The 23,308-nt window shown below is 36.8% G+C and overlaps 1 protein-coding gene across 9 annotated transcripts in view; it reads left to right on the top strand.

Annotated features, from left to right (window-relative positions):
• Positions 1–23,308, top strand: part of AKAP6 (A-kinase anchoring protein 6) — a 284,148-nt gene that overhangs the window by 187,216 nt on the left and 73,624 nt on the right. For all 9 annotated transcript variants that reach the window (XM_065064088.1, XM_065064084.1, XM_065064086.1 and 6 more), the window contains 2 exons: positions 9,009–9,157; positions 14,688–14,808. In XM_065064088.1, coding sequence (XP_064920160.1) covers positions 9,009–9,157; positions 14,688–14,808 — 270 coding nt within the window. The remainder of the gene's footprint in view (positions 1–9,008; positions 9,158–14,687; positions 14,809–23,308) is intronic.

The raw sequence follows: 23,308 nt of genomic DNA, 5'->3' as shown, positions 1-23,308 counted from the left end.
TACACGTTCAGCAAGAATCTTTGAGATACACTCAGTCTGGGAGTTTGGACTTGAAAATGTTTGACACTATTGAGTCTCTCAAACTAATTGACTCAAAATATTGAATCAAAAGGAGACTTTATCTCAAAACTTCTGCAATTTTGTGATTTGATATGTATAAGAATTTTTGGAATGAGTTCTTAAACGTATATATACATTTCTAATTATCAGGTTAATAAATATGAAACATTTCTCAAGCACATAGAAGTTTAAAATGGAGATACTCAGAAAGAAAATCAAGCTGTTTACATGCTACTTAGAATAATTACTATGTAACATGCTCACAGATGATGTAATCTTACAGAAAAAAAATCATATTACATTTTCCTGTAATATGGCATCATCTTACGAGTAATTTCTACATTTTATGTAGGTTCCTTTCAGTATAAATAACAGAATTATTAAAAAAATCTCTGTTCATTAAAAGATATCAAAACATAAACCAGGAATACTATTACAGTGTGGTAAAATTAATTAAAAGTCAATATGCATTACCAAAGTAACTTCAGATTCATACATTGCAAGTTTAAAGAAGTAAATAATTACCTTATATTTACTTCCAAATGACATTTTTCAATATAATAAATTCAGATTGCTTGGAAGCCACTTTCTACAAGTAAGTCATCAGATTTCACTTCACTATAAGGCTGTGCATCTCCTGACGATGAGAAAAGATATTTCTCCAAAATATGCACAAAGTAGATCTCCATGAAAAATTTCCAAGGAAAAGGCCATAACATTTTTATATTAGCTCAGTCATGCCTTCCTGCGATGTGTTGGGTAGTTTTCCTTAGGAAGTATTGGTTTGCAAGACCTACCTTCCCTTGTTATTTTCAAATGGAAATGCACGTGTCAGTCTGCTGCAGAGATGGGGGTGGAGGAATGTGCACCATCACTCTGGAACGTCTCTTGCACACATGTGCTATCCTGAATTCTGAACACTGGGACCGTTGACCGTAAGGGCAGATCGAGCTGGGTACACCACCTGTCCATGTGGCTTGGTACACAGGCCTTTTAGCTGAGCATGACTTTTGGAAATATCAGTGCTTTGGGTGACAGGCAGACTCTTTAACAATCTCTTTTTAAGCCACTTCATTCCTCTAAAAGTGCAAACAGAGAGAATGGTAGGAACAATCAGTAGTGTGCAAATAGTGGAGGTTTTAATTAAGTAAGATTAAGCTTACCATTTTAGCACATTGAGGAAAGACTTTCTGTGTCTGACTAGTCTTTCCTCTTCTTGACTATTTGGGAATCTTGAGGCTGGCCAGAAAGGTGTTCAACTTTCTGTTTAAGTACAACACGTCTGTCTTCTAACCTCCTGTAATAAAGTTTTTTCTCGGCCAGACAAGGAGGAAACCAAGACAGAAGGTTGTGGTGATGAATTGCTACTTTAATAGGACAAATTCTTCTGGGCTTGCAAGAATGGGACTGTTTGGGCTTACAGTTCTTGCAGCAGGTGGAGAGTTGTCACCAAAGGGTTTAGAAGGCATGTGGCAGTTTTGATGAAATGTACTCATGTTATGGGTTCGGCCGGATCTGCATCCTTCTTAATTTGTGTATTCTGCCTGGTTTTAGCAAACACTGTTCTGTCACAGAATCACAGAAAGGTTAGAGTTGGAAGGGATCCCTGGAGATCATCTAGTCCAACCCACCTGCTAAAGCAGGTTCACCTAGAGTAGATTGCACAGGAACGCATACAGGCAGGTTTAGAATGTCTCCAGAGAAGGAGACTCCACAACTTCTCTGGGCAGCCTGTTCCAGGGCTCTGTCACCCTCAAGGTAAGGAAGTTTCTCCTCCTATTCAGGTGGAACCTCCTATGCTTCAGTCTGTGCCTGTTGCTCCTCATCCTAACTTTGGGCACCCATCCTTTTGATATCCACCCTTGAGATATTTCTAATCATTGATAAGATCCCCTCTCAGCCTTTTCTTCTCCAGGCTGAAAGACCCAGCTCTCTCAGTCTTTCCTCATAAGAAAGATGCTCCAGACCCCTAATCACCTTTGTAGCTCTCCACCGGACTCCCTCCAGTAATTCTTTGTCCTTCTTAAACTGAGGAGTCCAGAACTGGACCCAGTTTTCCAGATGTGGCCTCACCAGGGCAGAGTAGAGGGGAAGGATAAGCTGCTTTGACCTGCTGGTCACACTCTCCGTAATGTACCCCAGGATACCATTGGCCTTCTTGGCCACAAGGGCACATTGTTGACACGTGGTCAACCTGTTGTCAGCCAGAACTCACAGCCCTTTCTGTTTTCAGAGCAATCCTGTTCCCTCCACAGCCCCAGTTATTACAAACCCTTCTTTTGTGTCCTGCCTGTCACCCTGTTGTTCTGCAGCCTGGAGATGCACCCTTGTAAGACAAGAAAATTGGCAAAAGATACTGGCCATTTTTCAATTCCCATTCTCACAAGGACTCTTTTTCACCTCACATTTTTGGGATGCTGTTGTCAGAAACTATTCCCAGCCTTGAAAGTCTCTGGGGGGGTTAATCCTTTAATAGTTTTCTTCAGTGCTTTTTAGTATTTGTGATACAGGGAGCTTCTCAGGGTACATAGCTGAGATCTGTTTGCCGCACATGGCATGCCACGCTCTTGTGTAGTATTTAATATTACACTGAACAGAACCAAAGACAGGGGACAGGCAGGAATTAGACACAAGAGGTCCAGATTTTAAATTAACAGCATGATCAGGACACCTCCATGGATTTGGTCAGACAATGCTGCTGAAGCCACGCTACTGATTGCATTTGCACTCCACAGTCCTGAAGTCACAGGTCATGTTCCTAATCTTTATAACAGAACGGCAAAAACCTATGTATTTCTGAAAGCCAAGGGAAACCCTGCAAAGAGGTATTGCTGTTATTTACTCGCTTTCCCCCCCACCCTGTTATTTCTGATGGCTCTGGGAACTGCCTGAAATTCTGCTCGCTTTGACACAGCCCTAGTCTATCTAAAATTTCATTTTATGGCTCTTGTGGACAGGCTTCAAATTCACTATGCTGTTACTGCTCTTACTTAAACTCTAGGATGTGTTTAAGTACTTCAATAAGTAAGAATTTTGTTGTCTTGTAATTTTACTCATTCTATGTGGAGGTTTCATGTTATTGTGATTATTTTAGTACACTGAAAACTAAAGTGATAAAGTTATTACCAATATAAAAGCATTTCTGAGATTTATGATGATAAAAACACTTTGCTAAGTTTTAAACTGGTAACAAGCATGCCCTGATTAACAGAATTAATTTCCTGCATGATCAAAACACAAGGTGTCCTTTGTAATAGGACTATCAAATGTTCAGTTCTCAGTGAACACATTTTATGATACAGGATTATTTTTTAATCTGATTCAGGCCCAAAGAGAGTGTGCAAGATGAGGAATGGAAGAGGCAGGGGAGCCAAAAGCAGGAAGGGTAACAGAATAAGAAAGAAGTAAACTACAGCAAGATTCCCATTTTCATTAAGCGAGGGTGGGGGGGAAAGTTACCATCCTGCTTCAGCAATAATAACAAGAGCCTAACCTTAGGGTAGAAACAGTACTTCCAAAAAGTCACTTGAAGTCCAAGAAGGCTAATGCTGCCTAGTGGTGGACTCCATGATCTTAAGGGTCTTTTCCCACCTAAATGATTCTATGATTCTGTCACACAATGGCATTTAAAATGCTGGGATGACTTACTGGAAGTACTGCTTCTATCCTAAGTCTTTTCAGCAGGAGAAGACTTGTTTTCTGGCTGTGGGAATGGAGTGGTGGATGATCAAGTTTGTCTGTATAGGGTCTTTGCCTGCCAAAGAAATCTTTCTGTAAGTTACATCTCCACGGAAGATATTTTGAGCTTTGTACTACTGAACATACTTCTATTCAGTAGCTGCATCTGTGACGAAGCCAGGGTCTGTTTCATGTCCTGTAATAAAACCTTCTCCACAATTTATAATGTGGAGAAATAGGCGGAAAACTGTGACAGAAAGCAACAAAAAATGTTTGAGGGCACGGATGTGACCATATGAATGCTACTGTGATCAACTTAATTCTGGTAAGAAATTACTCCAAATTTTCTCTCTCAAGAAATTTACCAATTACAAAGATTACAATTTACCAATTTACCAATCAAACATTTACCAATCAAACATTTACAAAATCAAAAATTTACCAATTACAAAGAGTGCCAAGCTGGGACATGCATCCTTTTAGAATGGTGCAGCTGAGTTTACACTTCTATAAAATACACGTATAGGTGAGCATTGTAAGTCTACATGTTACAAAATGCCATCTGACCACCTCCTTGTTTGGCAGAAACTGAAATTTGTGCTTTAATTTGAGATACAATGTTTTTATTTGGTTTAAGTTCAACTAATGGCAGAGGAACCGAACTATGTCTGTATTTTGTATGGAATTCTGTAGTAATTACAGTCTGATGTAGTGGTGGTTTAGCTTTTCTACAACACTATAGAGAAAAGATAATGCAAGATAGGATACTTTCATAAATCAAATTCAACTGAATGTATTATAATTTGTGTATTTAAAACACAGAATAGTTTGCTTACAGTATCATGGTTCATAAGAAAAGACTTGTGCTCCTAGGAAACAGTGTCTGAAAATACTTTATTTTCAAGACCAATTCAGTGATATTTATTCTAGTACATTCCAATAAAACAAATTTTTGCAGCAGAACAACACTAGCGCTGAGTTCTCATCTCCAATTTACATTGGTGTAAATTCTGAGTCTCTCATTTGACACTCTGTATACAATGTAACTTTTCAATCTCCTTCCTCCCACAATAACAGCCACTATCCCGTTTTGTCTTTCTCCACTTCAGAGTAAGGTCATTCTAACATGTAGGTCTAACAAGAAATACAATGTATTTTCATTGATTTCTATTGTCACCGATTACCCCGTCATGTTATATAGTTATCTGTATAATAAAGGACCTTCTATGTTGTCATGCAAAGCCAGTCTTAAGGAACAGATTTTGCGCCACAGGCTCTTTCAGTTTATTTGTAAGGTCTCGTTTTTTAGAAAATGAGCTTTCTGACAATAGCCTTGAAAATATTTACTATTATTAATCGATCACTAGAACTGAATACTTGGCACTGGTAAGGAATTTTTTCACTGTTTTTCCCCAGAGATTACTGTTTTTTCATAGTCTTGTTCAGAGATTGGATCCTCCAGGCTCAGGAAAATGAGAGCATTTTGTCATTTGATTATTGGAAATATCTCAGTTTAATTTACAATAGAATATTGTAAAGTCATACCATCCTGCTAGGACAGTGACTGTTAGAGAATCTGCAGAAGTGTGCAACCAGTCATCAACATCTTTATTGTGTTTTTACTGCAAAAATGCTCACTTAGAAGAGGACATAAAGTGGAAAACAACTGCTGTGTATTATTCCTTGACATTTTTCTCCATGGTCAGTTTTTCTCTGATTCTGACTTGCCATATCCTCTTGGGAAAAAAAAAAAACAACAAAACAGCAAAACCAATCAAACAAAAAAACACACAACAACAACAAAATAAAACAACAACATAACAAAACAACAATCAAACAAAAACCCCACAAACCATAAAACCAAAACCACCCTGAATTACATTTCTAAGATGGGGTCCTCAGAGTAAAGGAATCATTGCTTCTGACCCAATTTCTATTATATATATTTGGGATGATGCATATCTCAGGAGACTTTCTCAGGATTTGCTGGATATCCATGTCCATAGAGGTGTGTTTGTGGTAGAGATTAAGTTCTTGTAGTTGTGTTAAGTAACAAGAAAGTGAATGTGAGACAGTCTGAAAATGCACACTTAAAATAAGCTAGAAAGTAAAGTAAATAGCTTTTCTATGTTTGATTAGCAATTAACAAAGTTGCTACTTTGTTCTGCCAACCTGTCCGTCATTATCACTCAAGATTTGGAGTTGAAAATAAACTGCATTTGATTTATTGCATGTCTGTGCTGCATACTCTTTTCTAGATTGTGCCTTGTGCCTGTTCATTCAGCTTCTGCAGAATGTAGGTTTTTGAGAGTTAAACTGATCAATACCTACTCCAGGTCTTCAAAGCCTCTTTGGATTTGCAGTTCATATCAGTAGAACAGGGACAAAAAATGCTTAAGTACAACAGTGAGACAGATGAATTCATACAGAAAAGAAATCAGAGAGATCCATCTGAAATTGCACTGCCTGAGTTTGAGTTGCTGAAAGTATTCGCAAAAGTTGAAGACAGAATTGGGTTTAAAACAAAAAATAGTTGATTTATAGAGGGATCATATATCTGAGGTACAAGAACTGAGACACAATTGCTTGTATTCAGGATTCATAGTGTGTGATATTGATGGACTTCATAATCCTCAGTACAAGAGGGCCTTATAGCTGTGAGGAAGAAACAGTGGATTCTCATTCATTCTTCTCCATGTATTTACTTACCTTTGCCACCCTGTTTTTCCTTTCCCCCACTATTTGATTTAATCCTCCTTTTTCTTCTCTCATTTTTCATATACAGTATAGGTATATACATTTGCCTATTTACAAATATTTTCGGAGGTGAACAGAGAACAAGAGATCTATGAAAAGCTGTTTTCTTTATTTTTCCCATTTCTTATTAAAAAAAAAAAAATATGAGGAGGAAATTAGAAAATGCAAAAAAAAAAAAAAAGGTGTATCTTAAGCATGGGGATAGTTGTGCTGTTTGGGATATAACATGTTCATATAGTTTTAATTCATACGTTTGAGGTTCCAGAGTTTAGGCTACATTTGAATCCCCTCCTTTTGGAGTACTGGGGCAGGGAGGGTGCAGGGAGCTGTAAACATAATTTTGACAACAGCTAAGTAAAAACAAACAAACAAACAAACAAACACACCCAAAATGCATAGGAGAAAAGCAAGAACTACTCATCTTGATTTCCAAACCCATCCTGAAAATCAGGGAAACTATCTGCTTGAATTTTGCCACAAAATTTCACCTCTAGGCTTAAAAAAATCATGGAAAACTTTGATTGATAATATAATTGTTTTAGAAAGTTACTGGTCACTCGCAAAATGGCTTTACACTAAAAGTGTCACGTCACCATAACCAAAATAAAAACTATCAGTGAGTAACTGCTTTCTGGTAAGAATAAATTCAAAGAACAAATACATAGCCTTGTATGGACAGTACAAAATACTCAGCTGGAAGATTATTCTTAATAATGAAAAATCCTTCCAAAAAAGAAATTTGATCAGGAAGCCCTGTATACTATGGGAGGGGATTATCAACTTAAAGGAAAATGTACCTGCCGTTAAAAGGGAAAGAGGAAGGTGATCATGTTTGTTTATTTGCTTCTTTTCATCATTTCTGAGTTTATAAACAGCAGTTTTAATGACAGTTTCTGAAGGAGTATATTTTGTAGCTTTCTCAAACCTTAATATTTTATTCTAACTAGACAGTCTCAACTAGTTAGTCTTGTATTCAAGTAATGTTTATTCATTGATAACCCTGTGTAGTTTAATTTTCCACTATTTTAGACTAGGTATGAAAGCCTTGCATTTCATTTATGTGCACACTACAAGACCTGCATGGTATACTTGGAATTTTTATCTTCTATATCCTTGGAAAATTGCTAGTGTTTTTTGTTGTTTGTATTAATTTCTCCAAAACATATCAGGATTTACTGCCAAATATAAAAAAAATCTCACTGCCAGAAGCAACTGAGAAAGAAAGCTGAAAATGTTTGAAAGAGAAATTTTAAAAGGAAATGGAATTTCCACATTATTACTCAGGGAAAAATTGCACCAAGGCAAGGCATAAGCAAATATACGTAACCGTTATTACCATACGCATAAGACATTCCAGCCTTCCTTCAGACTTTCCCTACTGACATTCTTCGGTGCCAGTTTCTCCTCACTTGCCTGCATTTTTCCTGGATTTTGCAGAATTCCCTTCTCCTCTCTTGGCCTTTCACTGCTTTCTCTTTACAGCTGCTGTTCCATAGATTGGTAACCCAGTTGTGCTGTCAGTAGCCAAGCAAACTCTTCACTGCCCTGCCTCCTGCAGTAGAAAATGCAAGAGTCCTCATACAAAATTTCTCTTGCTAAGGGAAATACAGAGTAGGTAGTTACACAAATGTAGCAGTTTTTGAAGCATTATCACAATTTGCAATGCATATTTCTTTTGGTGAAACATATTAAAAGAAAACAATAGCGTATTGGTCCCAAAGTGCTTTTGAACTGACTCTACCCTCTGTTCTTTGTCCTGTTCCTAGGGGCAAGTGTGGCAAACAGCAGATTTTATCATCTGGTTCTCTGAGCCTCAGAATCAAACTGATCACCACAGCTGCAATAAATAAAGTGTCTATTCAATAAGCTATGATGCCAAATATTGTTCAACATTCTTCTGGCCAGGCACAGAGTCTGATAGAAAACAGCAAATCTCACTTATTGCCTTTTTCATGCAATCAAAATTGCTGAGTAAGCAGTGGATGCCAGATATGAGAAAACAGAATCTGAATAATACTGATTAGCTTGGTTTTGTTTGCACTTACTATTTAAAACAAAAAATACCTGTAGCAGTATGGCTTTCATAAATTATGAAGCACAGGCAATGTGTTAACGATGTCAGTCTTGAAGCCAGGAAGTAATGTAATTGTATTTATCTACCTATGCTGTCATTATGTGTGATTTCTAACATCTTTTTCACTCAAGCCTAGACACATTCATGCAGCATTTGATTGGGTATACAGCTCATGGAATAAATGGAATATTCTCTGATAGAGACCTAAATAGTTCAGTTCTAGCATTTGGGAATGCACTGTACTTTTATCTGAATTAATGGTTCAACCTTTTTGACTGTCATGCAAGGAGAAAAATGATGATGTGAATAATTTGGTTAAAATTGTTGCTGTCCAAAAGTATTTGTTTTAAATGCATTCTTTCTGAAAGTAAAAAAAAAACACAAACAAACCCCACTAATATCTGTTGTGTTTTTTTTCCTCTTTGTTTTCTTATTCTAGGCTGAGGTTCAGCTATGCTATCTGGAAGCACAAAGAGATGCTGTTGAACAGATGTCCTTAAAGCTCTACAGTGAACAGTACAACAGTAGTAGCAAGCGAAAGGAAGAGTTTGCTGATATGTCAAAAGTTCACACAGTGGGAAGTAATGGGTAGGGAACCATTCTTTTTGTTGTTTTATTCTCACTGATCTGTGGGGGTTTTCTTTACATGGTATACTTTTTCTTATTTCCGGTTAACCAAGGTTTTTCTTCCTAGGCCAAGAGACACGGAAAAACTCAATATATTTATTTTTTCATATATGAATGTAAAAAATAATGGGTTCTGGATAATAGATCCAAATTATGGTTAGTTCACAGGACTACCTAACATTATCGAATAGCAATCTATTATTTTGATTTAAAAAAATGTAATGTGCCCTTTTGCTTCAGGCTTTTCTCCCCAAATGGCTTCATGTCTTTTGGTTTCCAAGCATTCTTTCAAGGAAACATCTTTTAATGGATTAATACTTCTACAAGACAGTTCATTCTACTAGTCACTAGGAAATATGAATGTGAAGCCATTGACATATAGTTCACCACTTCAAACATCCCATTTTTTTACTAGAATGCTTTGATTTTAAGTGTTTTCCTTTGACTTGGTCTTCTCAGTCTGTTTTTTAATAAATGTAAACCATATCTAATAACTGCTATCTCCCTTAAATGAACATAAGAAAATACCAGTGAGTTCATAATAGTGTGGGGCAAAAGCAGTCTGAAGGAGCTAACTAGTTCTGCTTATTTGGATACACCATCATCCTGATACAAGTTTTGTCATAACCAGTAAACACAGTAGAACTTTTGCCTGCAGTTTCCTATGCAAGGAAAGTCATTGACCAAGGTGTTCATGAGCTCTTTATCTTCATAACTTCCTTTTCCAATTCTTAACTCAATGTTGAGGTCTTGGAAACACAGTTTTATTAAATTACTGACTGTTAAGATAAATGAACCTTGTAAACATCCCCTCTTATTATACAGAAAGATGACTGTTTTAGAAAAGTTGATGTGGGCTAATTATGTAGGATTACTGAGATCTTGATTACATATGCAGAAATCTGTCAGATTCTCAAACACACCAGTGCAGCTAGTGCCAGACATAAAAATAATTTGTTCTGAATTGGTGTGTATATGTATATAAATGTGCACCGGGGGCTACATGTTCAAAAACAGCTTCTAATTTTGCAACCATAGTTCAATGTGAGCAAGACTTAAGGTTGAAATTTTGTGGGGACGTAAGACAGTGAGACCTCAACAGACATTCGGTTTTATTGAGGACAGGAGATATAAAGCTTTAAGCCTCATGGAAAAATCCAGTTTGTAACTCTGCATACCACATGTGTAAAGCAAATAGGCTCTTATATGCACTTGTTTGCACTTATAATTACATTCTTATTACCGGGAATGATAATCTACTAGTGTTCCCTACCTTTTCTGTGTTGTGGCCACCTTTCTGGGCCCTTATGTCCATCCAGTCCCTAGGGGCTCAACAATGGAATATCCACTGCAGGAGAACACCAGCTAGCCAGGCAGCAAGAGATGACCAAGAAAGTTGAGAGCAGCTGTAAAACGTTATAGCAGATCTGGCTGGAGATATTCCATTCACAGGGAGGAATTTATACAGGTACTATTGGGAGATATGGTTACAATATTTACAACACCATTACACAACATGAAGGACGGATCCTGGGATCCTGTCATCACCTAATATGGGGCCTTCGTGGATGCAGCTTTGCTGCATTAAAAGGGGCTTCAAGTATGCGGAATATAAGGCAGATTTAAAACTGTTAAGGTCAGAATTCTGTCTGATTTCTCCTATATCCTGCTAATAAAAACATATGTACAGAAAGGAATTCAAAAAAATGATGACCCAGAGGCTTGAAAGAACTTTTTGTTTGGCTGAATTTTTTTGGTAGGCATACCAGTGTGTTTAGAGTATTTCTACATACCATGTGAGTTATGCCATCAAAGAAATAATACAAACTGGAAGTATGTGTTAAACATGGGGAAAAAGGCTGATGGAAATAGCTTTGCATTCCTTTTTATTTATTAATGCCACAGACGAACTGGTTTTCTCATGAGAAAGGTGCTCATGAATTTTCATTCAAAATAATAAACTGATGTCCACATTTTAAGAAATATGTTTAGGGTTCAAGGGATTAGACATGCAACTCTGCATATCTGATTCCCTGTTTACCAAGATAAAAATATACTTCTTAATGTCATTTTAGTTATTATGTACCTAATGGTTTTAGCTTATTAACCAACAAACCTATATTAAGGAAGCCGGAGTTACTTGTCCTTTAACTAATATTAGGCATTCTTGTTGGCAATGTTTAAGTAGTTTTAATAGAGATTTTTTTTTTCCATAAGCAGATGACCTGATTTCTTCTTTTTTAGTGATTAGTGAATTTGGATAATCAACCAAACTCAGATCTTTTCTATAGTTCTTGCATTTGTAACACACATCAGTATTTCAGAAGTTATGCTTTCCCTGATTCTGCCTCTGGCAAAATGAAAAAAATATCTGCTAAGCCCAGGAAAACTAGATTCTGAATAAAAAAGAAATATTCAATATACTACAGAAATACGGACAGGTACATTTTAATCTTAACCTCTCACTGATCATATAATTGCTGGATTTTCTGAATATGTTTTCTGTGGCTTAGTAACTTACATCCTCTTCCAAATAATAGTAATAAGTAGACCCATCCATTTAGAAGTGAGGCATTTGTTTTAAAAACAAAACTTTTTTTTTTTTTTTAATCAGAGTTATTTTAGAACTATTAAAAATATTGCAATCAAATTAAACAACAACAACAACAAAGAAAAACACATAGATGATGACTTGTAGGCTGTCTTCACTATCTTCAGGCTCAGGCAAATAACCGCCATAGCTGGCTGGCTTAAAAATGCTCCCAGATGACTTTATTTTACAGCAGACAACCAAAAAAAAGAGGAATAGACACAGTATGTAAACTATGGAAGGAAACAGTGCCCATTACATATTGCATCCCTTTCTGGGCTTTTTCCAGTGAATCGTGTTTCTCTCACTCTTTGCTTTGTTTTGACTTTTTGTTTATAACTTTAGCTAGAAATCAAAATGTTCAGCTATTTCCTAGTCCTATCTGGGTTTTATGAAGATCAAAGAAAAGTGGGTTTGTATGTCTTTAAAGTATTGATTCATTCTATTACACCAATAAAGACAAAATTGAACCGAAACTAAAATATAGTTCTATAGATGCAAAGCAGTTGTTTGGATCCAGAACATGTTCTGCCCATTATAGTAAAATCCCAGTCCACTTCCTGGTGCAGTTTCCAAAGGCATCCCATCCCATTCTGGCGGCAGCAGGTCACAAACGTTAGATGTAGGCTTTGATTCCCATCATCTTCATATCTTGATTGAGATTTTCCCTGGTACAAACCACTCAAGTCCAATGGAATCTGTACTGACTTATATGAGATTGTCCTGGTTTCAGCTGGGATAGGGTTAATTTTCTTCCTAGGAGCTAGTGTAATGCTGTGTTTTGGATTTAGTATGAGAATAAAGTTGGTAATACACTGATGTTTTTAGTTGTTGCTAAACAGCCAAGGACTTTTCAGCTTCCCATGGTTTCCTAACGAGGGGGTGCACAAGAAGATGGGATTGGGCACATCAAGGACAGCTGACCCAAACTGGCCAAAGGGATATTCTATACCATATAACATCATGCTCAGTATATAAACTGGGGGAGTTGGCTGGGTGTGGGCAATCACTGCTCAGAGATGTGCTGGTGATGAGCAATTGCATTGTGCATCACTTGTTTTGTATATACTTTTTTTTTTTTTTAATATTATTTTATCTTTCTTTACTGTCCTATTAAGTTGTCTTTATCCTAACACACAAGATGCTCTCCCCCATCCCACTGAGGTGGGGGGAACGAATGAGCGGCTGTATGGCGCTTGGTTGCCAGCTGAAGTTAAGCCATGACAGAGATGAAATCTAGTCTCTGATATCATAAAACATATGTTTTAATAACTACCTGTCAGTTTTATCACTTGGGATAATATTTGGATAAGACAGAATGGAAAAGAAGGAGCAGTAGATACTGAAGATACAGAATGGTTATACAGTTTTCTGGGGAAGGGATAAAGATTCAGTATCACTGCAAATACACCATTCAAAATGGAGCTCAGTTTTGGTTTTTTTTTTTTAGTTTCAGAATGATATCTGAGTCAAATACCTCCCGGAACAGGAGAAAAGCCCTGAACTCCAAATGAAACTATTATATTTCAACAATAGTAACTTGCCCTTTTATGCTTGCTCTTCTTTATAATAGCATCATTGCTTACCTTTTCAGGGCAGCAAGCAATTTTAAGCAAGTGCACCTCATAAATTATTGAGTAAAAGTATCCTAAGTACAGTGGATTAAACTAGAGAGTTACTTCAGAAGCAGGAATCAACACTTGTGCATTATACAAGACTTCCTTTGTTGTCAGCTCATCGAAAATAAAAATACAGAAGGCAAATGCTCTCTTCTCTCTTGCTTGCTTTCTTGCAGAAAGACAGTCCTACTCACAACTTTATCTATAAGCTTTCAAAATTGCCGTGCATCTGGCACTCTAGTTACTAACAACTGAAACTGTGATAGTATTAATAATATTAAAAGCATGTTAATTTATTGTCTCTCTGTTGAAATACTGCTATTTTTTAATGGCATTGCTTAAAAAAAAAAAAAGGTTAATAATTGGAGAAATTAGCTTTAGTGGAACATGCACTATTGTTTGTTCAATATGGGAGTTTTTTGATACTACTGACAAGGCTTTTGTTAGTTCAAATTTTGCAAGTTTTAAGATCCTTTTCAAGGGGTATCTTTTTGACGAATGTGCAGTTTTTCAGCATGTACCTTCTGTCTTGTATCACAGTGTTTTAGAAGAATCTATGCTTATTCACCAGGCTTTCAATAGAGAATCACATTAATCCTTTTAAGCTCCTTATTCTAATGATTTATTTTGTTGAAAACCGTCGTGATCCTCCTTTGAATTTTAATGATTGCTGGCTATTCAAGGATTCATTGTTTTGACTTCCTGTCCTTACCTTTGTTTCTTACATGTCTGTAGGGAACACCTGTCTAATACTGTATCTGGCCTTAGTTCTCACTGGCTTACCATATTCACTCAAGCCTATCTTAAGGCGTTAAGTTGAAATGCTAGCTACTCATCCATGAAAATAAATGTAGGATATTTACAGAGATAGGCAGATAGACAGCAGAGGGACGGCTGAATGGATTGAGTCATTTTTTGATGAAAATAGTATTTTTATATGAATTATATCAAGATGATTGTTGCAAAGTTTGCTCAATATAAAGTCAGCACTTTAAAAACCATTAAACAGCAACATCTATGGGAGATTTCTATTTCAAATATTTTGAAGAAAATGCAGTATGCCAACAGTTGTCAGGATTTGGCATCAGCCACTGAATTTAGGTCATGGCACTGGTTTAAATTGGATTTCAGTTTTCATTTTCATCCACTCTGTATAATACAGAATGTCTCTTTAGAAATATAACTAGGAACATCATGAGTTTTCAAGAATATATTATTCTAATACAAGATTTTAACAACTACACAGTATTTATGCATAATACATTTTGTTCCTTATCTACAGCCTTTTGGACTTTGATTCAGAATACCAGGAGCTCTGGGATTGGCTGATTGACATGGAATCCATCGTGATGGACAGCCATGACCTGATGATGTCAGAGGAGCAGCAGCAGCATCTTTACAAGGTTAGCGCTACCGTTACTGCCTTTACCTAGCTATAGAAGATCTGATTAGCTTGACAAGTCTTTCTCTCACAGGATATCTCTGCGTTCATTGTATGTATCATGGTGTCTATTAGAATTCCCTTCCCTGTCCCCAACCTCATTTCCATCCCCTGTGCGCTGACAGGCTGCACCGACATCATAATTGCAAGAAAGTTCCCTTTATCACATTCTATTTGGTGTAATTCTATAGAAGGACAAAGATTTGTCTTCGAGATGAATAGAAATAAATGAAACTGCATTAATAAATAGACTGAAACAAAATGAAGGAAAAAACGAAATGGTAGCATTTAACAAAATGTGTTTTGATTGGAGCTTTCAGCTGGATTTTTATCCACCTTTCAGACCTCTTCTGGGAAGAAATTTGCCTTGATTTTGGTTTGCTGCTGCCAGAATACAGGACTCTTCCGATTTATTTTTTATTAGATATACATAAAGCAGACATTGACATGTTAAGTCATCATGCTTGCTTGTGATTTCAGCAAAGTTATTTTGAATTTGCATACTAATTATAGGGTCTTCATTTAACACATACATGTATATACATAAACACACACACACATGGTTTCTCTTATTTGTCATAGCAGCCTTAGCCCAGAAGCTTTATCACTTCTTTAAAATAGACAGTACTTTCAAGAAGTTCCCCAAAAGCTGTGATTTGATGCTAAAATTGACTCAGGCTTCACTGTGTATTTGAGAAGCTGTAGTCTACAGGTCTGAGGGGCGGTGGGGGAAAGAAAGGAGGGGATTTCAACAGAAATATCAGACTGCAGTAAATCTTCCTCATTTAGGCAATTTTTATTGGAGTAATTCTGACAGTTGTCATCCTTGAATTGCTTTGAGCATATGGCATATTTCAAAGAGCAGATTGTGAATCATAAAAAATAAAATTAATAACTAACCACAGAATCAGCAACAGTATAATGACAAGAAACAACTACCCTCTAGCTTTTTTTTATTTCTTATTGAATAAATGGTACATTCAAGGTCAAATAGAAGTTGTTTTCTTTCTTCTATGATTGCATGATTTGATAATTTCTTAAATATTCTTTATTTTTTCTTGCTTGGGCATCCTAATTTCTTAATGGTCTTCTTGCATTTTATTCTTTCTAATTTTACTCCTTTTATTGAAAAGACCCAGTAAGAGAGGGTTGTTACATGAGTTCAAATATGTTTATAAATAGAAATATGGTTCAGGTCCATCTTAATTTAGGCTGCAAGGGAATTTAATTCAGTGGCCTGCATTTCTTGCTCTGAAAAAAATAAATTCTTGCTAATGACTTCTTCCTAACTTTCTAAATTCTTGACTTAATCACACATTAACAGTCCAGGCTCTGGTTAGGCTCAGAAATAAACAATGTCAGAAATGGCTAAAATTTCCTTGCAAGCCTAAAATAAGGTGTTGTGGTTGTGCCTGTCCATATAAAAATTGCTTGTACCATGCCTAATCTAACCACTAGTTATAGTCCTATACTAAAAAAATCAATAAATTTTAAGGAAACAATCCATCCATCAACATGAAAAGGAGTAAAGCTGAAGCAGCCAGCCCAAGTGTTTTAGGTGCTATTTAGGATACTTCTCTTTCCCATATCAAAAAGTAATCATTCAATATAATTGTAGGTGGTAAGGCTGGGATAATAATGCATGGTGAGAAAAAATAAAAGAGGGCAATAACTGAAGAATTAGTTTGCAGTACAGTATGGCAGCAAAATGAGGAAGACTGTGTATTCAAAATGGGATGTGATAGTTTCTTAAATTTATGAAATTCTGTATTATGATAGACATGACACTTCTGACAACAGAAAGTTGTGCCAGAGAGAGTAGCCGAGTCTGTAGTCTGTGCAGCATAGACAAACCAGCACTGCTTCCGAAGCACGGGCAGCTTGTTTGCTCTGCAGTTTCTACAGGGAGGGCTAATTAACAGAGCCCCTATCTGGTCACTGCAAAACCACTTGAATAAGGAAGGAACAGACCACCTGCCTTCCCACTGTGAATATTAACTGCATATCCCTTTCTAGTGAAAGCAGCAAGCAAATTGTTAAGGATTGAAGGAAAGACTTAACTAGATTTGTGAAGGTTGGTTAAGAGACGACTATGAAGTGTCCATAAAGCAGGAGGAGTATTAGCAGATAATGTAAAAAGCTTGAGTGTATAGCACCAAGATCTATTAGCCTTTCAAGAAAAACCCCCCAAAACAAAGAAACAACAACAAAAACCAAAACAAACAAACAAAACAAAACACATCCAGAAGTGTGAAAGCCCCATAATTTCAGACGTTTAAGAGTAGACAAAAGAAAACATTAGCAAATGTAATTGAGGGAACAATTCTGCAGGAGCAAAGCGGGTGTGAGTTAAATCACTGGGTCTTTATCATCCCTTATCACTAGATCTTTGGCATCCTTAATTTCAGAGATTCATGTAACAATGAATCATGCCCTCAAAACCAGTATTAACAGTTCTATACAACTAGCCTAGTAAACCTCTCTTCTAATCAATAGTGACACCCTTTTTATTTGAAGGCTGTTACACAGAGCTGGATGAGCTCCCAGCGAAGGGGCAGGAGCGCTGCCGACACCTCCCAGTGAACACAGCCCTGCTGGGCTGCAGGCAGAGAAACCTGAGGAGAAATGCGGGCAGCTGTTATTATCAGAATTCCTCAGTGATGCGGGGTGCTGCGAAAACACAGGTCTTGCTTTAGTTATTCTTTATCAGTTACAGCTTCAAATGTGAACCTGTTAATTGCACCCTCTGCATTTTGGTGGATTCTCCTAAACACGCAGATCCCCTTCTCAGTTATTGAGCTGGCAGCCAACCTGCTGGGATATCGCTGTTACCACCAGTAATCATTGCCCCTAAGGAGTCTGTGAAGGGGAAGGAGCAATGATAAAACAGGTAAATCAGAAGGGAAAAGCATACACCAAAGAAGCATAATGCAATATATAAATGCTAAAATTGCACATGGAAAAGTAAAATGTATTTTCATGGTTAGACTATTTTCCCAGTACTCTGTTTTCAGATTTAATATAGATTTAAGCCAACTCTCAGCTTAATTTTGTTTTGTAATATTCTAGGAGCTTTCTAGTGTTTTATTAGGATCCATATTATTTCTCTTTAACTAGGTTTTATTTTCCCCTTAATATAATAGGAGCAGCACAGCCATATTTTTAAACTCTGAATATGTATGTATGACTTTCTCTAGATTTCCTATGTTTTAGTGCAAAGATTTACAAAAAGAGAAAATTCTTCTTTCTTACTTCATTCCCATAGCCCTCAATGATTTCAGCTTTACAGTCTTCAACTAGCTAACGATTTTGAAAATCAACTAGTGTTTGATAAAATGGCAGTCACAATATGAATTGCTGACAATTTATTTGTCCTCTAATGTTTTAGCTATTAACTAAGAAAAAATTGAAAGGAGCATTTCCATGTTTTTGGACTCTTGCTTCTTTGTACTGCTGTTATAGCTCCGTTTAATGCCAAATGTATCATGTTTATTTCATTTTAATCTACTGCATGTGAGCCTGATCTCATAAGCTTTAAGTACACAGAACTTGCATTGGCTTCAGCTGTATTCATATGCTGTTGCTGGAGGATCAAACCCAAAGAATTTAAACTCTGTTAATTAGCCCTTTAGTGGGAAGTAATTCTGTACCTTGAATGTTCAAAAACGAAGCAAATCAGTATTTACTGGAACTGTAAAGATTAGAAATGAGTACACTAGGCAGAAAAGTTAATGATAATTCTTTCCATTTTCCTCAGAAGATTAATTGCAAAACTTAATTGTGTTAGATTAAACCCCCAGTATGATTGTTAAAATTATTAGTAAGTTCAGAATAAAATTAACACTTTAAAAGAAACTGTATTTTTCTGTCTGATTACAAACAGTGTATGGTGTTTTTAATACAAACTGTAAGTCTTGTACTAGTAAGTCTTCAGCAACGATGGTCATGATAGGTGGAAAGAGACCCTTATGCAGTAGTGTGAAAATTTTGAAAACATTTATTTGCCACGGCTTTTGAACAGGTTAACTGCGAGAGGATTTCATCAAAGGGAAGCGGTTCACCGTATTAAATAACACGACAATACACATCAAAAGCTAAGGATACCCTTCATAAAAAGTTGAGGAGAAGGGGGGGAAGTGTCCCAGCAGTTTTTGTTTCCCTCCTGGGAAGGTGCAGCCCGCTCTCTCCTCTGGGTGTGCTGCTGCTCCATCCAGCCGCCCGCCTGGCGCAGCGCGCTGTGGCCCCGAGTGGATCAAACAAACCCTGGTGAAAGTTTCCCTCATTTGCATCACTTCTAGACAGCCCTGTCGTACTCTTTGCTGACAGGAAATCACTGTCTTTGTCACCTTTTTTCAGTGATCTCCTTTTGGCAGAGATTGGCCATGTGACCAGGATTAATCACAACAACAGTTCTGGCTCAGAACTCAATGACATGTTTTCCTCAGCACTTCAATAATGGTGTAGAGGAGTCAGTAAGAAATGACTACATTAATTTCACAGTGAAAAGATAATTAACACTTAAGGACTAGTGCTATAACCTATGGAGCTATTATTCAAATTAAAACCAATTTATTGCAAACTTGTGAAAAAAAAAAAAAAATTAAAAAACCCAACACAAAACGCACAAACCATGTCCTGTAATGCAACTGTTAAAATAATCTTACAAGAGTTCCCAAGTTTAAAAAGAAGGCCAAACTATATTTAATGCAGTAATATAAATATATAAAAACTTAAACATTTGAAACCGGAGGCTGAAGTATGTAAAGTGCTTACTTAGATGATATGAATAGGATACTGGCAAACAAAAGCAGCAGTGTGCTCCTAGAATGCTGTGCTTCAAGGAGTTTCCTTGGCAACAGAAATGCAGTTCCAAAAGTAGACAGAACTTTCCTCAGAAAACATACTATTAATAACAACCTTCCGGAACAACTTGGAACAATTTGACTACTTGGCAATAATAATGCCAAGTGTTCTGCAAATTAATTTAACACATAACAGTTATATGTTTCTCTTGCCCATAATTCTCCTGAACTGGGGGACTGAGTTCTCTGCTGTTAGAGGATACAAATGTGCAAAGCAGTTCCAAATGCCGTGCAGAGAGAGGGCTCAAATAGCAGCAGCCTATAAGGATGAATTAATGTGCTTCGTATCATTTTAACTTGTAAACCAGATTAGTTTAATTGGATTACTTTGTTCCATTTAAAACGAGTCCTGCGTACCTACTGAAGCTACTATGCAATTCAGTCTTTATTTCAAGCAGATTTTCCATATAAAGAAAACTTATTAAAAGATTAACAGCCTGTAGAGTGATATATTTGGACAGTATGCTTAGGGGATTGGTTATAAACTAGAAAACGTGAACTTTTCTGCTCCTACGTTGCTTATTCTGCGTGGTTTGGGATTCCTTCTGTCTGTCTGGTGATCTGTCAGTGCCTGCACCGAGTTGCTAAAAGAGTCAGTGGGAGAAGATGATGATCATCACTCCAGAGGAAGCTCTCAGCACACTGCAGGATTGAGCCCCTTGTAGGTGGTAACTACAAATCTGCTGTACATGTGGTATTTTTAGGTATGTCATCATTTCTGTATGAGCCAAGAGAATAAACTAATTTCATATTTGCCTTGCCAATAGGAAGCATTAGAATTCCACTAAAGGTCATAAGTTTACCAGGCAGGAAGGGTAGGCTGTGCTACTACCTCGACTTTTACTGAATTCTCGGATCTAAAGGTTAAAAGTAATCAATATCTCATTGTGCAGCCTGATAATAAGTAATAACCATGATGTTAAAATCTAAATGATTGCAGATAGCACTTAGGTATGTTGACCCATTTGGAAGGGCTTTTTAATTGCAATCAGAATAGTAATTATATTTTGCTAATAAACTTTTAGGCTACCTTGCAAAAATCACCACCTTTTTAAAATATGATGTTAAAGCTACTGGCAAATTGTGTCCCAAATTATGTCTCAAAGTGAAAGCTTTTCTTTTTTCTAGCAAAGCATATGTAGTACTTTTTTTTTTTTTTTAATAAAAAAAAAAGAGAAAGATTATTCTGCTAAATAATATAAATGGAGATATTCATTAGCAATACTAAATTACAGCACTTATTATGTCTACATATATAGATTGATTCATGTCTCAATGGAATTTATTCTTTGTCTTTGACGTTGTGCGATGTGTTTAACTGTCATGTATAGTAAAAAGACTGAGCTAAGTTTTGCACAACTCTAACTTCAGTTACTGTTCTTCATGAAGTTCAGTAGTTTCCATGTGCTAGGCTAGTTTGTTTGTTTGTTTGTTTGTTTCCCAGCAGATTATGAACTTCTACAACTTTCCACAGTAGGTAGGAAAATCAACTGTTTTGTACAAGAAGTCTCAAAAATGCCTGATACCACAAGCAGCAGTAAAAATCCAACTGCTATTAGAACATCAACTAAGTGAGTTCAGGACCTGACACAGACAAGTTTCATAGTCTCTTATTGCAGGGGGTGATGAAATCAGTTAACTTTTCCTACACAAGTATTTTCACTTCATTTGCACCAGAAAACAGAGTGAAAACTCTTTTGTGACACATTGTATAACAGCCATATTGTCCTTCATTGGTCCATATGTTTGACTTTGTAATACGATTAAATTCCTCACTGTTTCTGGCAAATTTTATATTTTCAAAAGCGAACACAAAAATAATTGTTGGTGAAAAGTCTTACATAAATCAGAGAAAAGATAAGTTTTAATGTCTAATACAGTTACAACAGGACAACATGGATTACCGCACCTACAGAATTACAAAGTAAGCCCAGAGAATGGATAAAAAAATAATATGAAAAATATATTTACATTTTATGGGTTGCTTCCATAATATATTTCAAATGTAAACATACGTTTTTAAAGGCAGCGTTGTGATTTCTGTGGAGCAAACTCCCTGTATTTCTGAAAGAACTTGCTTGATGCATTTCACAAGAGTGAGTTTCTCCTATTTCTTCCCAGCATGACATTGAAGATGAACTTCACATTGTAGGAAAGCAGTATTTACTGAGCTTGTAGCAAAAGCCAGCACAGCTTTTGGGAGATTAAAGCAGTGTGTCTAGAATGAAAGAGGCATTCGACTTCAAACAAAAGTAAATGTGTACCACATAGCTGTCATCACCATTCCTTACTACAGCTGCAAAACGTGGACATTTTACAGTCATCACGTCAAGCGTCTTAGTCAACCCCACATGCTCTGTCTTTGTGCCCTGCTGTAAAGCGGTAGGATAAGGTCCCAAGCAGTGAGAACTTAAAGCATTGTCAGATATTGAGCACTGAAGCAACAGTCTGGCACACTCGGCTGTGACTGTTTGAGCGCGTATGTCCAGCAGTAAATTACCCAAAGCCATTTTCTGTTCATCAAACATTTTCAGTTTTTAAAAAAGGGAAATAGCACCTTAATTATTTCCAAAGGATAATGAAGATCACAACTTTCATGGCTTTCTATATCCTAGTACTGCCTACTGTCCAAACAAAGTAGAAAGGGCTCAAGATTAATCTCAGATATACTAAATTATTCACATTTTCTGAAGGACAAGTAAGAATAGCTGAAATATAGCAGCACTCTTACTTAATCATTGGGCCAAGAGTCCCTAAGAAAAGGTATTATACTTCTGCTGTTATATGTGCGTTTAAACATCATGGACAACGCTGGTGCTGCAATGTTCTTCAATACCCTGAACTGAGTAAAGAAGCCATAGGATACTCCAAAATATGGGCATGTTCTGATTCACATGACCCTTAGCACAACCTTTCAAAATCTCATTCTTTGGTCTAGAGGAGTTTAAGTTGTTTATTCTTGTTTCTTGACACACTGGATCAGATGCAGTATTACAGCAGATTTTGTAAAGGTTCATATGAATCAGCTAATTAAAAACATCTCATGAAGTGGCTTGTGAATTTGCACTCACAATTCACCCATAAAGTCTCGGTCGCCGTGTTGTTCCTGAACCAGGTCGTCACTGCCTCCTGAGAGGCAACAAGTCTCACATACAATAACGCCAAATAAGGGATAACAGCCCTATACAGAAACAAATCCAAAGCAGCCAGGACTGCTTTTTCTTTACCACACTGTATCTCAGAAACCTTAGTCTAATATTTCACAGGCTTTGTTCTGGGTTGTGAAAACATTTAAGATTTTATACAATTACTATATAACATAAAAATGGCTCCATCATGTCAGAGAATCACAGAATCACAGAATGTTTGGGATTGGAAGGGACCTCTGTAGACCATCTAGTCCAACCCACCTGCTAAAGCAGGTGCACCTAGAGTAGATTGCACAGGAATGCGTCCAGGCAGGTCTTGAATGTCTCCAGAGAAGGAGACTCCACAACCTCTCTGGGCAGCCTCTTCCAGTGCTGTTATGCAGTTCTCCAGATATTTTTCTTCTCTGAGGTTGTCCAGTAATCCTGAGCGCATGTAGCCTTACAAAAGCCC

Source organism: Columba livia, chromosome 5 (assembly GCF_036013475.1).
Source record: "Columba livia isolate bColLiv1 breed racing homer chromosome 5, bColLiv1.pat.W.v2, whole genome shotgun sequence".
In the NCBI taxonomy this organism is placed as follows: domain Eukaryota; kingdom Metazoa; phylum Chordata; class Aves; order Columbiformes; family Columbidae; genus Columba; species Columba livia.
Note: the sequence above shows the minus strand (reverse complement) of the source record. Positions and strands in the feature narration are given on the sequence as shown.